General features: G+C 43.3%; 1 protein-coding gene across 3 annotated transcripts; it reads left to right on the forward strand.

The window, feature by feature from the left end:
* The first annotated feature begins 113 nt into the window (after positions 1–113).
* patz1 (POZ/BTB and AT hook containing zinc finger 1) lies at positions 114–11,055 on the forward strand. Of its 3 annotated transcripts, none has more exons than XM_036983900.1 (5): positions 114–2,181; positions 2,339–2,402; positions 2,643–2,814; positions 5,275–5,427; positions 8,871–11,055. In XM_036983900.1, exons 1-5 carry the CDS (start codon positions 938–940, stop codon positions 9,377–9,379), a joined length of 2,142 nt encoding a protein of 713 aa, XP_036839795.1. In that variant the 5' UTR covers positions 114–937; the 3' UTR covers positions 9,380–11,055. The 3 variants fall into 3 exon arrangements, with proteins under 3 accessions (XP_036839795.1, XP_021465962.2, XP_021465963.2); XM_021610287.2 differs by lacking the exon at positions 5,275–5,427 and adding an exon at positions 7,233–7,433; XM_021610288.2 differs by lacking the exon at positions 5,275–5,427.
* Positions 11,056–16,794: the final 5,739 nt, after the last annotated feature.

Raw genomic sequence — 16,794 nt, forward strand, 5'->3', positions numbered from 1 at the left:
GTTCTCACTTTCTTTCCCTTACTCAGAACATGATACAGCTATTATTTGCATATGCTTGTGCAATTGTCCAAAGGCATCTGAACTTTGAACAGTAAGCTTCCATAAAAACTATTTGCACCATCAACTATGGTTGGGTTCAACCTCTTCAAAGCATGTTTTGCCATTTATTCTAACACATGTACCGTTCTGCACGCAGGACAGTAGGTAGCCTTTGGTGCCAGACATTGCATGCCTCACCCAATGGTTGCGCGTAAATTCATTGACTGACCGCTTACTAAAACACTGCTCGGCAACAGATGCTGGCTCAAGGGTGTTTTAATTTTTTCGCGGTTTGGTCAAACCTTTTCAGGAGTTCGGTAAAATCTTTAGTATTCCCACACAAGTCATGATCGCGTCGCAATGTAATCAAGGTGTGAAATTATGCATCTTCAAATACAATATTTGTGTGGTCAATTTGCAGCGTAAAAATGATAATCGGACGCGCGGCTGACTGCCACTACCCAGGCGTTAAGATCTGTCATGCGTAGCAACGCCTGGGCAGAGGAACGAACCCAATCTCAACCTTGCCTGTGGCTGGGGGAGGGGGCTTGTGTGGGAGAAACCAGGAAGAGAAATGGTATGAATGTATTTGACAACTTTAACCTCATGTAGCCTGAATAGCTAGTGTCTATTTGACGAACACATTTTACTCGACACAACGGAGACTCACTTGCTTTATGTCAAAGTGAAATAAAAATTTAGAACGATAACCCCAGCTTCGAAACGAAAAAGGTTAAAGTTCACAGGAAGCTGGGGGGCTACCATTTTTCACTGCTGCTTACATTTTAGATGCTAGAGAGGGAGGGGGTGGTCGTCGTGGTTTTATTTAATTTCTCCAGACTATTGAGCTGTACACGTTTTTTTTGTTTGTTTCGCCACCCCTACTCACTAACAATTGATGTTGAATGAATTCGGCATGGAGAGAATAGCGGAGCAGTCGTGGAATTCTTCATACACCTATCAGGTGAGCAAGCATAGCGCGGAGATGCTACACAACCTCAACATTCAGAGGAAAGATGGAGGCAAGTTTTGCGATGTGATCTTGCGCGTCGGCGAAGAGAGCTTTCCTGCCCACAAGGCGGTACTGGCGGCGTGCAGCGATTATTTCGAGTCCGTTTTTGGTTGTCAAACGGAGGGCGACGGGGAGGCAAAAGAGCTCGAGATGCATACGATAAGTCCCAAAGTTTTTAAAGATATTTTGGACTTTGCCTACACCTCTAGGATTGTGGTACGATTGGAATGTTTCCCCGAGTTGATGACGGCTGCTAAATTTCTGCTAATGCGTTCTGTCATCGAGATATGCCAAGAAGTAATCAAACAGTCCAATGTAAAAATTCTTGTTCCACCCTCAAGAAGAGGCGACGTCAGTTTATTCCGTGCCACGGGGGGCTCTGAATTTAGTTTCACATTGGCTGTAGACAACTTGTCAAATGGGAATGGCTTGTTTACCAACAATGGGCAGACGCATAATGTGGATGGAAATCGGGCCAATGATACAGTCATGTCGGATGGCAGCCCCCAGTCCTCTATGCCAGTCCTGCAGCCCGTGTCTCCATCAGAGATGACGGGCAACCCGTTCCAAGAAGAGGGCTCTTCGGGTTCCAAGAGAGGCAGGGGGCGACCAAAGAAGGGGACAGTCATGGAACCTATTCATTACAACATCAGCACCTCTGACGTTAAAGAAGACATTGAGCAGATATTTCCTTGTGGAATATGTGGCAAGGCATTTACAGAGGCTGTGCGATTGAGAAACCACGAAGCGCAGCATGGAGCGTCCAGCCATGGCGCGAGTAGCGGCGACGGCTTGTCTGGCGAGGGAGGCCCTACCTCGATATCGCACTCTGGTCAGCCCGGTCTGTTGGAGAATGGCATGCCATTGCATGGAGGAGTAGGCATAGAAAACAGCCGTAAGCGCGAGAGGACGAGACGTCACGTTGGCTGTGACATTTGTGGGAAGGTGTTCCGGGATGTCTACCACCTGAACCGACACAAGTTGTCTCATTCCGGGGAAAAGCCATATGCTTGCCATGTCTGTGGCCTGCGGTTCAAGCGCAAGGACAGGATGTCATACCATGTCCGGTCACATGATGGATCTGTGGGTAAACCCTACCTCTGTCAAAGCTGTGGAAAGGGGTTTTCCAGGTGAGCTATGGGCAATTATTGTATACTAAAACCACTAGTTCCAGGTGCATTGCCTATTCTATTCTGAAGCATTCTGTGATCTGGAGGGAAAATGAATTCATAATCAGTCGTCTACTGCTTGCATCTGTCTCAACATGCCTATGTTTGATTTATTCAGGCCAGACCATCTGAATGGACACATCAAGCAGGTTCACACAACAGAGAGACCCCATAAGTGCCAGGTGAGACAATAGCAACAACTGGATCCTCTTAGAAGAGTGGATGTGAATTCTATATTTGTCACAATGAATGAACATCACACTTCAAATCTGTCATTTTGGTATTTGCTTGTTTTAAAGATTTAGTTGTCATTCTTGTTGATTAGAATATGGTAGAAAGGTTGATGGTAAATTAATTGTGTTTCTGTACGTAACATGAATGAAGGCATATTATTTGACCTGTATTTTCCACCCGTTCTTCAGATTTGTAATGCTTCCTTTGCTACAAGAGATCGCCTGCGGTCCCACCTAGCTTGTCACGAGGACAAGATCCCCTGCCAGATGTGTGGGAAGTACCTCCGAGCTGCGTACATGACCGACCATCTCAAGAAACACAGTGAAGGACCTCACAACTACTGTGGTATATGCAACAAAGGTAACCTTAGGCCTAGGGTGTAGCATCATCACCACATATCTGTCAGGAGAACCAGGACGGGAGCTTCCAATCTATGACTGTGCTATCTTCTTATGTCTTAGATTTTTGTGTTTTTCTTGTTAACCTGCCTCTCTTCCAGCATGGTATTGCCATCTTGCAACAAGGATGATCTACCAAAATGTTTACTATTCAATTCTAACACTGTAGTAACCATCAACTACCTCAGCTGGTGCAAAGCATTTGGGTTGCTTTCTACAGAAGAGCTTGTGAACTCCAATCATGGGCTATTTGCAGATCATAGTTGTATTGTCTGCATGTGTTGTCTAGTGTTTTTCCCATTTCTTCTTTTTTGTTGGCCTCTGAACATTCTCCTGCTGCCATTCTAATTGACTCTCTTGTACGCTAATGCGTGTAGTCTCATTAATGTAAAATGTTTTTATCTGGTTAATGAATTATCCAAAATAGAGCTGTCAGCTGCACCTATCAGATACTTGCCAGCAGACAGTAACTAGGCTTCCATCCAATTGGTGACAGATTTCATTCGAATAGTCCAGAATCTGCATAAATATAAAATGCACATTTTCCCACCAGTGGTGTGTTTCCACTTGTTGTGTTTAAAAATCAGTGGGTGATGACATAGTGCACAGAAAATGTACTTTTAACGCTAAAGTTTTCATGTACCGAATAAAAATCTAAAGTTCAATGTGTTTCCATATGATTAAATAGCAAATGTGCCTGACGTTGCTCTGGTCTTGGCACATTAACTCTAGCCAACAGCGCAGGTAGGCTGCATGATGAGATTATTATGGATAAGTAAGTAGCAGCTTGTGCAAGCCAGAACGGCTCATAGGACAGGAGCCTATCTCCTGCTTCTGTAGAGTGAGGCAGCTTGATGTACAAGTACACCCCCTGAACAGGATGCTTGTCTATCGCAGGACCTCACCCCCAATCTAGCTCCTTAATGCTGAGTGCCAAGCAGTGATGCATCAGATCCCATTTTTACGGCCTTTGCTTTGATTTGGCCGGAGATTGAACTCACAGCCTTCCAATCTCAGGGCGGACACTAACCACAAGGCCACTGATGGATAAGAGCGAGAATATTTTATTAGTTAAACGGCAGTCATCCATCAATCATCATGTCACCGGAATAAAACCCTCAATATTTATTGTAACGGAGCATCAAGGTCACCGCTCACTTTCACCACCCTGTGAGGTTCATCAAAACTCCTTTAATCTGTAGCCTAATAAACTGCATGGTTTCCTAAGTCGTAGTGGGAGGACTACACCATGTTATCGTGGGACTCCGAGTTTACTTCGATATGATAGTTATTATATCAATATTTGCGCATAAAGGCGTTTCCACCACCATTTCACGCATAATTAATTTTACAGACACAAAAAGATCCCACCATGTCGAACGAACATATTAACTGTCGGCATTTATAAAATGTAACCAAACTTCCTGTTTCCATCACAGCTGTCATTACTTTTTATTTTTATACGGTATGACTTGCATAAAAACTTTGGATGGAAACATGGTTAGTGCTGATGTTTTATTTTTTTAGAAAGGCTTGATTTTGTATGTTAAGGTTTAATACTTGTGTCTTACCTTAATGTGTGTACTACTGTAGATTATTTCAAGCCCCATATGCAGTTTGTCTCTTGGTCAGAAATTTTGCCCCAAGTCAAGATAATGTATTGGGTTGACTTGCTTATTTTGCCCTGATTTACCTGTCTGGACATGGTGTCATTCTTGTGGTAGGCCTAGATAATGGAGAACAGTGGTTGCGTATTGTTCACTCTTGCTTGTGGTTAGCCTACCTCTTGTTGGTTCAAATTCTTCTTTGCCTTTGAAGTTAGATGTGCTTCAGTTTTGCTTTTGAGGGTTGTTACAACATCCAACAGCTCAGCTTAGTTCAACAAAATCATATTATTATCCTTTGTTACCATCTCATATATATCATTGTCTGCATGAAGATATAAAACAGAATTACACAGCGAAAGGCAGATTTGGGAAAGAGGTGTTTTTTGTCCCACTGTCATCTTTGGGGACATAACAACAGAGTGCATCCATTCTCTCCCTGCTGGGTGTGTAGTGCCACTGTCATCTTTGGGGACATAACAACAGAGTGCATCCATTCTCTCCCTGCTGGGTGTGTAGTGCCACTGTCATCTTTGGGGACATAACAACAGAGTGCATCCATTCTCTCCCTGCTGGGTGTGTAGTGCCACTGTCATCTTTGGGGACATAACAACAGAGTGCATCCATTCTCTCCCTGCTGGGTGTGTAGTGCCACTGTCATCTTTGGGGACATAACAACAGAGCGCATCCATTCTCTCCCTGCTGGGTGTGTAGTGCCACTGTCATCTTTGGGGACATAACAACAGAGCGCATCCATTCTCTCCCTGCTGGGTGTGTAGTGCCACTGTCCTTTGTTGTGTTCTTCTCTGGGTCTCCAGGTTTCTCCACTGCGTCCTACCTTAAGGTGCACGTAAAATCGCACCATGGCTCGCCATTGCTCCCCCGTACTGCCCAAGCACACGGTGCCTTCCCTGCGCTGCACGGGGAGCCAAAGATGCACAGCGGCGCCCCCTACCACACGGGACGCCAGTGCACAGTGGAAGGCAAGCAGCTGCCCACCCTGTTCCGCTCCACCCTGCCTCCAAGCATAGGCTATGTCTCTTCTTGCTTTGTGTTGATCATCATCTGCTCTGCTGCTTGTGGGGAAAACCTGCTGCATCTGTTTTTAAAGCCTGGCAAAAACACAAGCATACACAAACATACACATATGCACACAAAGCATATAGGCATTCCTGCCTGCTCAGTGATGCCAAAGCATCCATCCCCTCTGTGCCTCCATCAGCTAACAGTAGGGACACTGTCTTCAGAAGCATCATATTGCAGGCTGATATGGTTGTCCTGGCTGAAATTGTGTGTGTATATAAAGAGATTGTTAGGCCCATGGCAGCAGACTTATTTCTAAATGCATGTGTAGTTGTCTGCTCTTCTGCTTGGTTTATATCGTGAAGAGAGAAGGAAACTGAGAGGAAGTTGATTAGGGAACTTCACTTTTTGCATTTTACTAGGCAGAGATCATGTGAATTAAGCTATCAATAAGGATAACTTTTACTCAATGGGTTAGAATATGTATAGGCCTATTTCTTGAAATAAAAACATGACTTCATCAAGGTAAAAGACACATTTGCAATTGCAGCATTTGGCATCTTCTCTAATGGGGCACTGCCCCCCAGTGGTCAGTTTTGTGATACTGCAGGTTGTCAGGGACTCAGTCAGCTCATAAAAAGCTACAACAAAGAAGTGCATGTATGCCTCCCCATGTTCCCATGGCCTTGTTGCTCTTCAGTCAGGGCTCAGACATACACAGAGACTGTGTTTAGCCTTAATAGCCTTAGTGCCATGCTATTCTGTCTGTGTTCAGCATGGCAATGTGAACTCTTTCTGAAACGCTGTTTGTTGCTTGCTGTCATTTCCATCAACTTGGGGCCGTTGGCCAAATGATGCACTATAATGTTGCATGTCTATTGAATCATACAGTACTGTGCAGTGTTCCTCTGGATTCAATGGAGCTTTTTTCAACTATTATTGCCATGGCAACTAGCAGCAGCCTATGGATTTGGCTGCACAGTACTTCACGCTGGCAGAGAGCAAGAAGGAGTCAAAGCAGCGTGGAGAGTAGGCTTGGGCGTTATACCATATACTGGGGTATTTAGACATACCAACAGTACTTGGATTAATTTTTTTAGCTGGAGGAGGGGCCCCCACCTCGGCCACCTCCGCCTCGAGCTCCAGTTATGCATTTGGTTTGTTAACTTGCTAGCTAAGTGGCTAGATGGCAATATCAAGCTTCTTGTTTACAGCAGAGACAATCAATCCCCTCTTGGATCAAGATCCATGTTCCCCAAATTGGTTTGTGCGACCCTTATGTTATACCCTGGTATGGTACAGAAACGGTATAAATGTATGAAAATCTGAATATCGCCCAAACCTAGTGGAGAGAGGTTTAGATTCTAGGCTAAAACCTTGAACTCAATTCAGTTTTTTAACTGTAGAAATTGACTTCCTAGTGATTACCTATCTCAGATCTAAAATCGTTGCAATGTGGTGGCATGCCAGAATTCTAAATCTATTGGTGGCATGCCAGAATTCTAAATCTATTGGCAAACTGCTTTTATTTATAATAAATCAAGTTGGCTGGCTTGGCAAGTAATACAGGAAAAAGTTTCATTCACTGTTTACAGTTTTGTCTATTATAATCACTGGACAAAGTAAAGCTACTAAATTAGACTTAGTAAGGTCTGGGTAATATCCTGACTACATTGATGTATGTATGGTTTCCCCTGGCCTTGTCTGTTGTCTCTGCTGCCCCCTCTCTACTCTCTGTCTGTCTTTGGTGTAGACCTGTGCACCAGTCACCGGCTGCTGGTCACCTTCCCAGAGGCAGATGGTCACTGCTTTCTCCCCCAGGCCGGCCCTCCCTCCCTGGGTCTGCAGCCCGAGCTGCTCCTGGGGAAACCAGGGCCTGGGGGGGCTCCATATTTCTGGGAGTGCCACTCTGCCGGGCCGCCTGGGTTTCACCCCCTCCACGGGCCTCTGCCAGGTCAGTATGGGCCAGCAGTAGGGTGGGGGGCTTAGGGCGCTAAACAAGGCCTGCTGATTAGACGAGTAACAAGAGTTCCACTGTAAAGAGTTGGTTAGACGAGAAGATAACAACCTCTTGGGGATGCATGTGCATAAAGAGTCAAGGAAATTTGGTTGACGGGATGCATGAGCAAAAGGTTTCCTGGAAATAATCTGCTTAGTTTATGTCGACACGTAAGTAGTTCTGATGTGGTTTTGGTATCATGATTAAAACATGACACCGGTTGTTAAAATGTTTTAATGATTTTTTTGTAAAAATTTGGATGATACAATAGCCTTTTTCATATCAGATATTATGGGCCGATATTGTACATTGTTCAATCTGAGCTAAAATAATCTGCCGCATAGTGCTACCAATAAACACCTATGTCCAGGTTGAAAATTTTTAAGTGTAAAGAAATTATGACAAAGTGGGTGGTCCTGTGGAATTGTCTTTTTTTTCCCCAAACTCACGAGGAAGAAAGACCTTGCTTTGAATGAAAAGTGTATAACTATTAGGTAAATGAATGCATATTATATAATTTGAACAAATGTGCCCTCTGTTCCTATAATAAAAATGAACACCATGTATTTTAAGAATTGCAGAAAAATTCTACTTAACAGTACTATACTCTTTTTTTTGTTCTTAACCAATGGGTTTCATGGGAGCAGGTGCTTAGTACACACAGCAGTAAACTGTCCCCTGTTCATGTTGCAGGTGGTGGCGGCAGCTAACCGGAGAGCAGTGCTACCTGCTGGTCTAAATACACATTTTGTGTTGCGTGTGCATGGCCTAATTTGAGGTTCTCTCCCCTTAAACTTCCTCTGCTTTCTGACTCTCCCTGTGTCCTTTCCCTTTACCCAACACCCACCCTCTCCTCCCCCCTGTCCTCCACCCCTCCATATCCTCCCCCACCCTATCAACTCTCCCTCTCCTCCCCCTGTCCTCCACCCCTCCATATCCTCCCCCACCATATCAACTCTCCCTCTCCCCCCCCTGTCCTCCACCCCTCCCTCTCCTCCCCCACCCTATCAACTCTCCCTCTCCTCCCCCACCCTATCAACTCTCCCTTTCCTCCCCCCTGTCCTCCACCCCTCCATATCCTCCCCCACCATATCAACTCTCCCTCTCCTCCCCCCTGTCCTCCACCCCTCCATATCTTCCCCCACCCTATCAACTCTCCCTCTCCTCCCCCTGTCCTCCACCCCTCCATATTCTCCCCCACCCTATCAACTCTCCCTCTCCTCCCCCCCTGTCCTCCACCCCTCCATATCCTCCCCCACCATATCAACTCTCCCTCTCCTCCCCCCTGTCCTCCACCCCTCCATATCCTCCCCCACCCTATCAACTCTCCCTCTCCTCCCCCTGTCCTCCACCCCTCCATATTCTCCCCCACCCCCTCTGTATTTACCTCAGACGGACAGGAGAATGCTGGAAAATGCCCCCATCAAGGAGAATCTGAGGGAGACGAGCCGTTGTTCGGGGATCTGTCCAACGGCGACGAAATTAAGTCTCCGCACAAGTCTGAGGAAGAGGAGCTTGGGACGCCGTTTGACTGCAACGGAGCCTCTACCGATGCTGTGGGAGGGTCGCCACCAGGTGCCGTTAAAGCCAAGACCAGCCAGGACTCTCCAGTGAAGAAGTTCCCTTGCAGCGAGTGCACCCAGACCTTCCGCACCAAGTCTTACCTCAATAAGCACGTCAACAGAGTGCACCATCATGGGGTCCAGAAGAGTCTAGTGGTGAGTGTAGGGTCGGGGTCAGGTCTGGGGGAGCTGGGTCCTTCCCTGGGCTCACCCTTCTCCCCTCAACAGAACATGTCTCTGCTGGAGTCATTTGGCTTCCAGATCGTCCAGTCTGCCTTTGCCTCGTCGCTGGTGGACTCTGAGGCAGGACATAGTGGGATGGAGCTGGGGGGGAAGTGACCTGTAGGTCAGTGGGGGGAAGTGACCAATAGGTTAATGTGGGGGAAAGTGAACCTAGATTTGTGCGGGAAATTTGCCCTAGTTAGGTCTGTTCAGCCTATCAGATGTAAGGGAATGGCGTTGTCTATAGACTGCTCTTGACGTTGTCTATACACTGCTCTTGACGTTGTCTATACACTGCTCTTGACGTTGTCTATAGACTGCTCTTGGCGTTGTCTATAGACTGCTCTTGACGTTGTCTATAGACTGCTCTTGGCGTTGTCTATAGACTGCTCTTGGCGTTGTCTATAGACTGCTCTTGGCGTTGTCTATAGACTGCTCTTGGCGTTGTCTATAGACTGCTCTTGGCGTTGTCTATAGACTGCTCTTGACGTTGTCTATAGACTGCTCTTGGCGTTGTCTATAGACTGCTCTTGGCATTGTCTATAGACTGCTCTTGGCATTGTCTATATACTGCTCTTGGCGTTGTCTATAGACTGCTCTTGGCATTGTCTATATACTGCTCTGCTGTTCATGGCATCATCGCTCACTGTTGTTTTATTACATTCTGTGTCATGGAGCTCGCTATTACTATCTATATACAGCATTTCTTTATGAAGACCATTTCAGAGCAGAATATAAAATGTACATTAACATGAATTATTTTAACATTAAGAAACTTAGACAGCAGATTTTAGGAAGCTGTTATCTTCCTTTTTGATTGTATTTGTATTGTTGTTTATGACATAACCATGCCCTTAAGATCCGTTACCATACACATGCACATAAGAAAAATATATTAGTAAATGCTGTTATTATCATGTCAGGTAATGGAAATACAGAGTGTGGTTTGTAACCAATGGGTTAGTACATGCGTTCACTGGGTCATTTTGAATTGCTTTGTTATTATCAATATGCTGTTCACAGCTGCGGTGAAACGGTCAAACCCAAGCATCCCCTTACTTCAGACAGAGCTCCTGAAGGGGAGAGGCTGCAAATGGAACTCTGGTCCAATTCTGAATAGAATCATAGTCAATTCTATCAGTTTCTGCAGGGCAAGGATAAAACCCTATGGCTGTTCCATTTGAGAATGTTCTATTCTCTTATTACAGATTTTTAGAGAACAGATGTATTTGTTAGTCACGTGAAATCAATTCTAGATATTCAACAGGGACCAAGTTCAGGTTTGACTATTAGAAATCATGAGAAATGTAGAATATATTTTATTAATTTATTGATTGCCCTGTATGCTTTGTGGACAAAGTTTTTTTTTTTTTATGAGTTGATGTTTGAGATGTCGATGTGTTGTACTGATTTTTAGTCTATAAGTTATGCTAGATACAGGAGGCCAACTAGGGAGCAACAGTGAGTATGTATGCTGAAATATCTGGATGTGTTTGGTGCTCTCTGATATGTGCTTTTGTCCTCCCAATCTAATCAACAAGAAGGCTTTTAGTCTAATTGTTTGTCAGATCATTTTGCTTTATTACTTTCAGTACATTCCTGCTTTTATTTATCATTATATTACGATTGTAACGAGTGTATATAACATTCATTCATATACAGTGAATTCAGAGAGTATTCAGACCGCCTGCATTTTTCCACATTCTGTTACGTTACAGACTTATTCTGAAATTGATTTAATTGATTAAGGAAAAAAAACAATCTACACACAATACCCCATGATTAAAATGTAACATTTACATAAGTATTCAGACCCTTTACTTTGTTGACGCACCTTTGGCAGCGATTACAGCCATGAGTCTTCTTGGGTATGGCGTTACAAACTTACCACACCTGTGTTTGGGGAGATTCTCTCTGTAGATCCTCTCAAGCTCTGTCAGGTTGGATGGGGAGCGTTGCTGCACAGGTATTTTCAGATCTCTCCAGAGATGTTTGATCGGGTTCAAATCTGGGCTCTGGATGGGCCACTCAAGGACATTCAGAGACTTGTCCCAAAGCCACTCATGCGTTGTCTTGGCTGTGTGTTAGGGTGGTTGTCCTGTTGGAAGATGAACCTTCGCCCCAGTCTGAGGTTCTGAGTGCTCTGGAGCAGGTTCTCATCAAAGATCTCTCTACTTTGCTCTGTTCATGTTTCTCCCCATCCTGACTAGTCTCCCAGTAACTGCCGCTGAAAACAATTCCCACAGCATCATGCTGCCACCACCATGCTTCACCGTAGGGATGGTGCCAGTTTCCCTCCAGATATGACGCTTGGCATTCAAGCCAAAGAGTTCAATATTGGTTTCATCAGACCAGAGAATCTTGTTTCTGATGGTCTGAGAGTCTTTACGTGCCTTTTGGCAAACTCCAAGTGGGCTGTTGTGCCTTTTACTGAGGAGTGTCTTCTGTCTGGCCACTCTACCATAAAGGCCTGATTGGTGGAATGCTGCAGAAATGGTTGTCCTTCTGGAAGGTTCTCCCATCTCCAGAGAGGAACTCTGGAGCTCTGTCAGAGTGACCATCGGGTTCTTGGTCACCTCCCTGACCAAGGCCCTTCTTCCTCGATTGCTCAGTTTGGCCAGGCGGCCAGCTTTAGGAAGAGTCTTGGTGGTTCCAAACTTCTTCCATTTAAGAATGATGGAAGCCACTGTGTTCTTGGGGACCTTGAATGCTGCAGACATTTTTTGGTACCCTTCCCCAGATTTGTGCCTCAACACGATCCTGTCTCGGAGCTCTATGGACAATTCCTTTGACCTCATGGCTTGGCTTTTGCTCTGACATGCACTGTCAACTGTGGGACCTTATATTGACAGTTGTGTGCCTTTCCAAATCATGTCCAATCAATTGAATTTACCACAGGTGGACTCCAAGTTGTAGAAACATCTCAAGGATGATCAAAGGGAAACAGGATGCACCTGAGTTCAGTTACGAGTCTTATAAGCAAAAGGTCTAATACATTTGCAAAAATTTCTAAACCTGTTTTCGCTTTGTCATTATGGGGTATTGTGGAACGTTTTGTATTTAATTAATTTTAGAATAAGGCTGTAACGTAAAAAAATTGGGCAAAAGTCAAGGGTCTGAATACTTTACGAATGCATGGAATATAAAAAAAAAGATATATACAGTGCCTTGCGAAAGTATTCGGGCCCCCTTGAACTTTGCGACCTTTTGCCACATTTCAGGCTTCAAACATAAAGATATAAAACTGTATTTTTTTGTGAAGAATCAACAACAAGTGGGACACAATCATGAAGTGGAACGACATTTATTGGATATTTCAAACTTTTTTAACAAATCAAAAACTGAAAAATTGGGCGTGCAAAATTATTCAGCCCCCTTAAGTTAATACTTTGTAGCGCCACCTTTTGCTGCGATTACAGCTGTAAGTCGCTTGGGGTATGTCTCTCTCAGTTTTGCACATCGAGAGACTGACATTTTTTCCCATTCCTCCTTGCAAAACAGCTCGAGCTCAGTGAGGTTGGATGGAGAGCATTTGTGAACAGCAGTTTTCAGTTCTTTCCACAGATTCTCGATTGGATTCAGGTCTGGACTTTGACTTGGCCATTCTAACACCTGGATATGTTTATTTTTGAACCATTCCATTGTAGATTTTGCTTTATGTTTTGGATCATTGTCTTGTTGGAAGACAAATCTCCGTCCCAGTCTCAGGTCTTTTGCAGACTCCATCAGGTTTTCTTCCAGAATGGTCCTGTATTTGGCTCCATCCATCTTCCCATCAATGTTAACCATCTTCCCTGTCCCTGCTGAAGAAAACCAGGCCCAAACCATGATGCTGCCACCACCATGTTTGACAGTGGGGATGGTGTGTTCAGCTGTGTTGCTTTTACGCCAAACATAACGTTTTGCATTGTTGCCAAAAAGTTCAATTTTGGTTTCATCTGACCAGAGCACCTTCTTCCACATGTTTGGTGTGTCTCCCAGGTGGCTTGTGGCAAACTTTAAACAACACTTTTTATGGATATCTTTAAGAAATGGCTTTCTTCTTGCCACTCTTCCATAAAGGCCAGATTTGTACAATATACGACTGATTGTTGTCCTATGGACAGAGTCTCCCACCTCAGCTGTAGATCTCTGCAGTTCATCCAGAGTGATCATGGGCCTCTTGGCTGCATCTCTGATCAGTCTTCTCCTTGTATGAGCTGAAAGTTTAGAGGGACGGCCAGGTCTTGGTAGATTTGCAGTGGTCTGAAACTCCTTCCATTTCAATATTATCGCTTGCACAGTGCTCCTTGGGATGTTTAAAGCTTGGGAAATCTTTTTGTATCCAAATCCGGCTTTGAACTTCTTCACAACAGTATCTCGGACCTGCCTGGTGCGTTCCTTGTTCTTCATGATGCTCTCTGCGCTTTTAACGGACCTCTGAGACTATCACAGTGCAGGTGCATTTATACGGAGACTTGATTACACACAGGTGGATTGTATTTATCATCATTAGTCATTTAGGTCAACATTGGATCATTCAGAGATCCTCACTGAACTTCTGGAGAGAGTTTGCTGCACTGAAAGTAAAGGGGCTGAATAATTTTGCAGGCCCAATTTTTCAGTTTTTGATTTGTTAAAAAAGTTTGAAATATCCAATAAATGTCGTTCCACTTCATGATTGTGTCCCACTTGTTGTTGATTCTTCACAAAAAAATACAGTTTTATATCTTTATGTTTGAAGCCTGAAATGTGGCAAAAGGTCGCAAAGTTCAAGGGGGCCGAATACTTTCGCACGGCACTGTATATATATATATATCTATATCTATATCTCTGTTTGAGTTCATCTTTAGTCGATGAATGGGGATTTTATATATATATATATAATATAAAACTTTTTTTCCCTTCCTTGCCAAGTTTTGGTGGTGGTTGTTTGGTTTTCCGCACTGTGAGTGCCCATGATCTGCTGTGTACTGTTCTGGACATAAATGTTTGTTGGGATGAGGTTGTTCACTGGATGGTGACAGAAGTATCCCTGTTCACTGTAGACCTGGGTTCAAAAAGTACTTGAAAGCATTTGGGTGGGTTTTGCACTTGTGGGACTCTTCTATTGTGCCAGGTAAGCTAAATCAAATACTATTTGAGTCCAGGTCTGGTTCTCTGTGCTGTTACCTTGTTCTGGTAGTGTATACTCTACCAGTTTAGTTCTGCCACCCATGGCTTTGATCAATCAGTCTGTTTAGGCCATATTATTCCATTTAATTTGTTTTAATATCCCCACTGAATAGTGATGCTTTTCACACAGGGGATGGAGTACAAACCAATTTAAAAAGGCCTGTTTCTTTGTGTTATTTATTGGATAAGTAAGAGACAATGCTGTTTTTAGAAATATGCTCATATGATATGCAACACTGGTGATTGCCCATACATGCTATTCAATTCATCTGGTGGTATTGGTTGTTTGTTTATCTCACCTGTTTTGGTAGTTCAATTTATAGGATGTTTTTATTGATTGATTGCTTAAATACTTACCTGTGTTGTTTTCTTGTATTGTTATGTTGGTCTGTTGCAAAGTGCCTTCCCAATACTGATTGTGCACAGCAGTAGATTTGAAATGCGAGATGAAAAAGGACCTATTTCTCTAAATGGTCAATCATGCGCAGAGTGAATTGCAATGACACTTTTGTACACATAACATGCACACAAAGAAGATGTACATTTGTATATGTATGTTGGTATTTTATCATTGTACTTGTCAAGATTCTTCAACTTTAAACATTTTTAAGTTACATGTTTTATTAAACCTTTGGACATATTTCAATATAAGCATACTTTTCTATAGACGTCTGTTTTTGTACACTGTTTTTGAGTCTGTCATCTCTGTCTGATACAGAGTTGGGGATGAAATAAATATGTATTTGAAACTGTTCCTGAGTGTGTTATTGTGCCATAGTTTTGGATGAGTTGACTTTGATTTACTTTTCATGACACATCATGGTTCACTTATTTAGCCATGTCACTGACTGGATTCAAGCTCTTCATGTGGCCACAAGTAGAAAATTAACACGATGTTACTGTGCAGAATAGATTAGTGCAGAATAAAACATTGTAGCGTAAAGTCTACATTATTGATGAAACACAATTTAGTGTAATATACATCTTTATTTTTACTCCCTTCCAGACAGTCAAACTGCACAGACATCTGCTACATACTGGTGGTGACATTCAGGTGTTGGAAAGGACAGACAGATATGTCATTCTTTCCCAGGAACATTGTTTTGTTTTCAGTGGCATGTCATTGGGGTTGATGTCATTGCAGGTTTCAATAAGTTAATAAATACCACACTGACATCAGAAATGGTATTGATCTAATAGGTTTACAGTCAAATGAAATAGAGGGCCCTAATCTAGCGTCTTGTTGTATAATCAATGATAATATACCATATTGAATCGACATGTTATATCAAGTAGTCCTTACCTAAACATATTTTTCACTTGCATTTCTAGATACAGATTAAGCAGAGCATGTATTTTTTTAAAGTCCAGGACTAGGCTTCATCTGTTTCCAGGAAACTGGTCCATTGTTTAACAGCTTTGGGCTTTTAGAAATAACTGTATAGTACATCAAAAAAATATACACTACTGTTCAAAAGTTTGGGGTCACTTAGAAATTTCACAGAACAGCGCAAACTGGCCCTAACGACAATAGAAAGAGTGGGAGGCCCCGGTACACAACTGAGCAAGAGGACAAGTACATTAGAGTGTCTAGTTTGAGAAACAGACGCCTCACAAGTTCTCAACTGGTAGCTTCATTAAATAGCATCCGCAAAACACAAGTCTCAATGTCAACAGTGAAGAGGCAACTCCGGGATGCTGGCCTTCTAGGCAGAGTTCCTCTGTCCAGTGTCTGTTATTTTGCCCATCTTCAACTTTTCTTTTAATTGGCCAGTCTGAGATATGGCTTTTTATTTGCAACTCTGCCTAGAAGGCCAGCCTCCCACTCCTCTTTCTAATATGGTTAGGGCCAGTTTGCGCTGTTCTGAGAAGGGAGTACACAGCGTTGTACCAGATTTTCAGTTTCTTGGCAATTTTTCGCATGGAATAGCCTTCATAGTACACAGCGTTGTACCAGAATTTCAGTTTCTTGGCAATTTCTCGCATGGAATAACCTTCATTTCTCAGAACATGAATAGACTGATGAGTTTCAGAAGAAAGTTCTTTGTTTCTGACCATTTTGAGCCTGTAATTGAACCCACAAATGCCTATGCTCCAGATACTCAACTACTCTAAAGAAGGCCAGTTGTAATTGCTTCTTTAATCAGCACAACAGTTTTCAGCTGTGCAAACATAATTGCAAAAGGGTTTTCGATTTATCAATTAGCCTTTTAAAATGATAAACTTGGATTAGCTAACACAACGTGCCAATGGAACACAGGAGTGATGGTTGCTGATAATGGGCCTCTGTACGCCTATGTAGATATTCCATTAAGAATCTGCCATTTCCAGCTACAATAGTCATTTACAACATTAACATTGTATTTCTGATCAATTTG

Source organism: Oncorhynchus mykiss, chromosome 7, assembly GCF_013265735.2.
Source record: "Oncorhynchus mykiss isolate Arlee chromosome 7, USDA_OmykA_1.1, whole genome shotgun sequence".
Taxonomy (NCBI): Eukaryota; Metazoa; Chordata; class Actinopteri; order Salmoniformes; family Salmonidae; genus Oncorhynchus; species Oncorhynchus mykiss.

What these genes read in the sequence shown, in the direction of transcription:
- patz1 (XM_021610287.2), top strand. Translation starts at nt 938, where the DNA reads ATGTTGAATGAATTCGGCATGGAGAGAATAGCGGAGCAGTCGTGGAAT. An exon ending in TGTGGAAAGGGGTTTTCCAG is followed by an intron (nt 2,182 to 2,338) that starts GTGAGCTATGGG and finishes TGATTTATTCAG; the next exon opens with GCCAGACCATCTGAATGGAC. An exon ending in CTGTGGTATATGCAACAAAG is followed by an intron (nt 2,815 to 7,232) that starts GTAACCTTAGGC and finishes TCTTTGGTGTAG; the next exon opens with ACCTGTGCACCAGTCACCGG.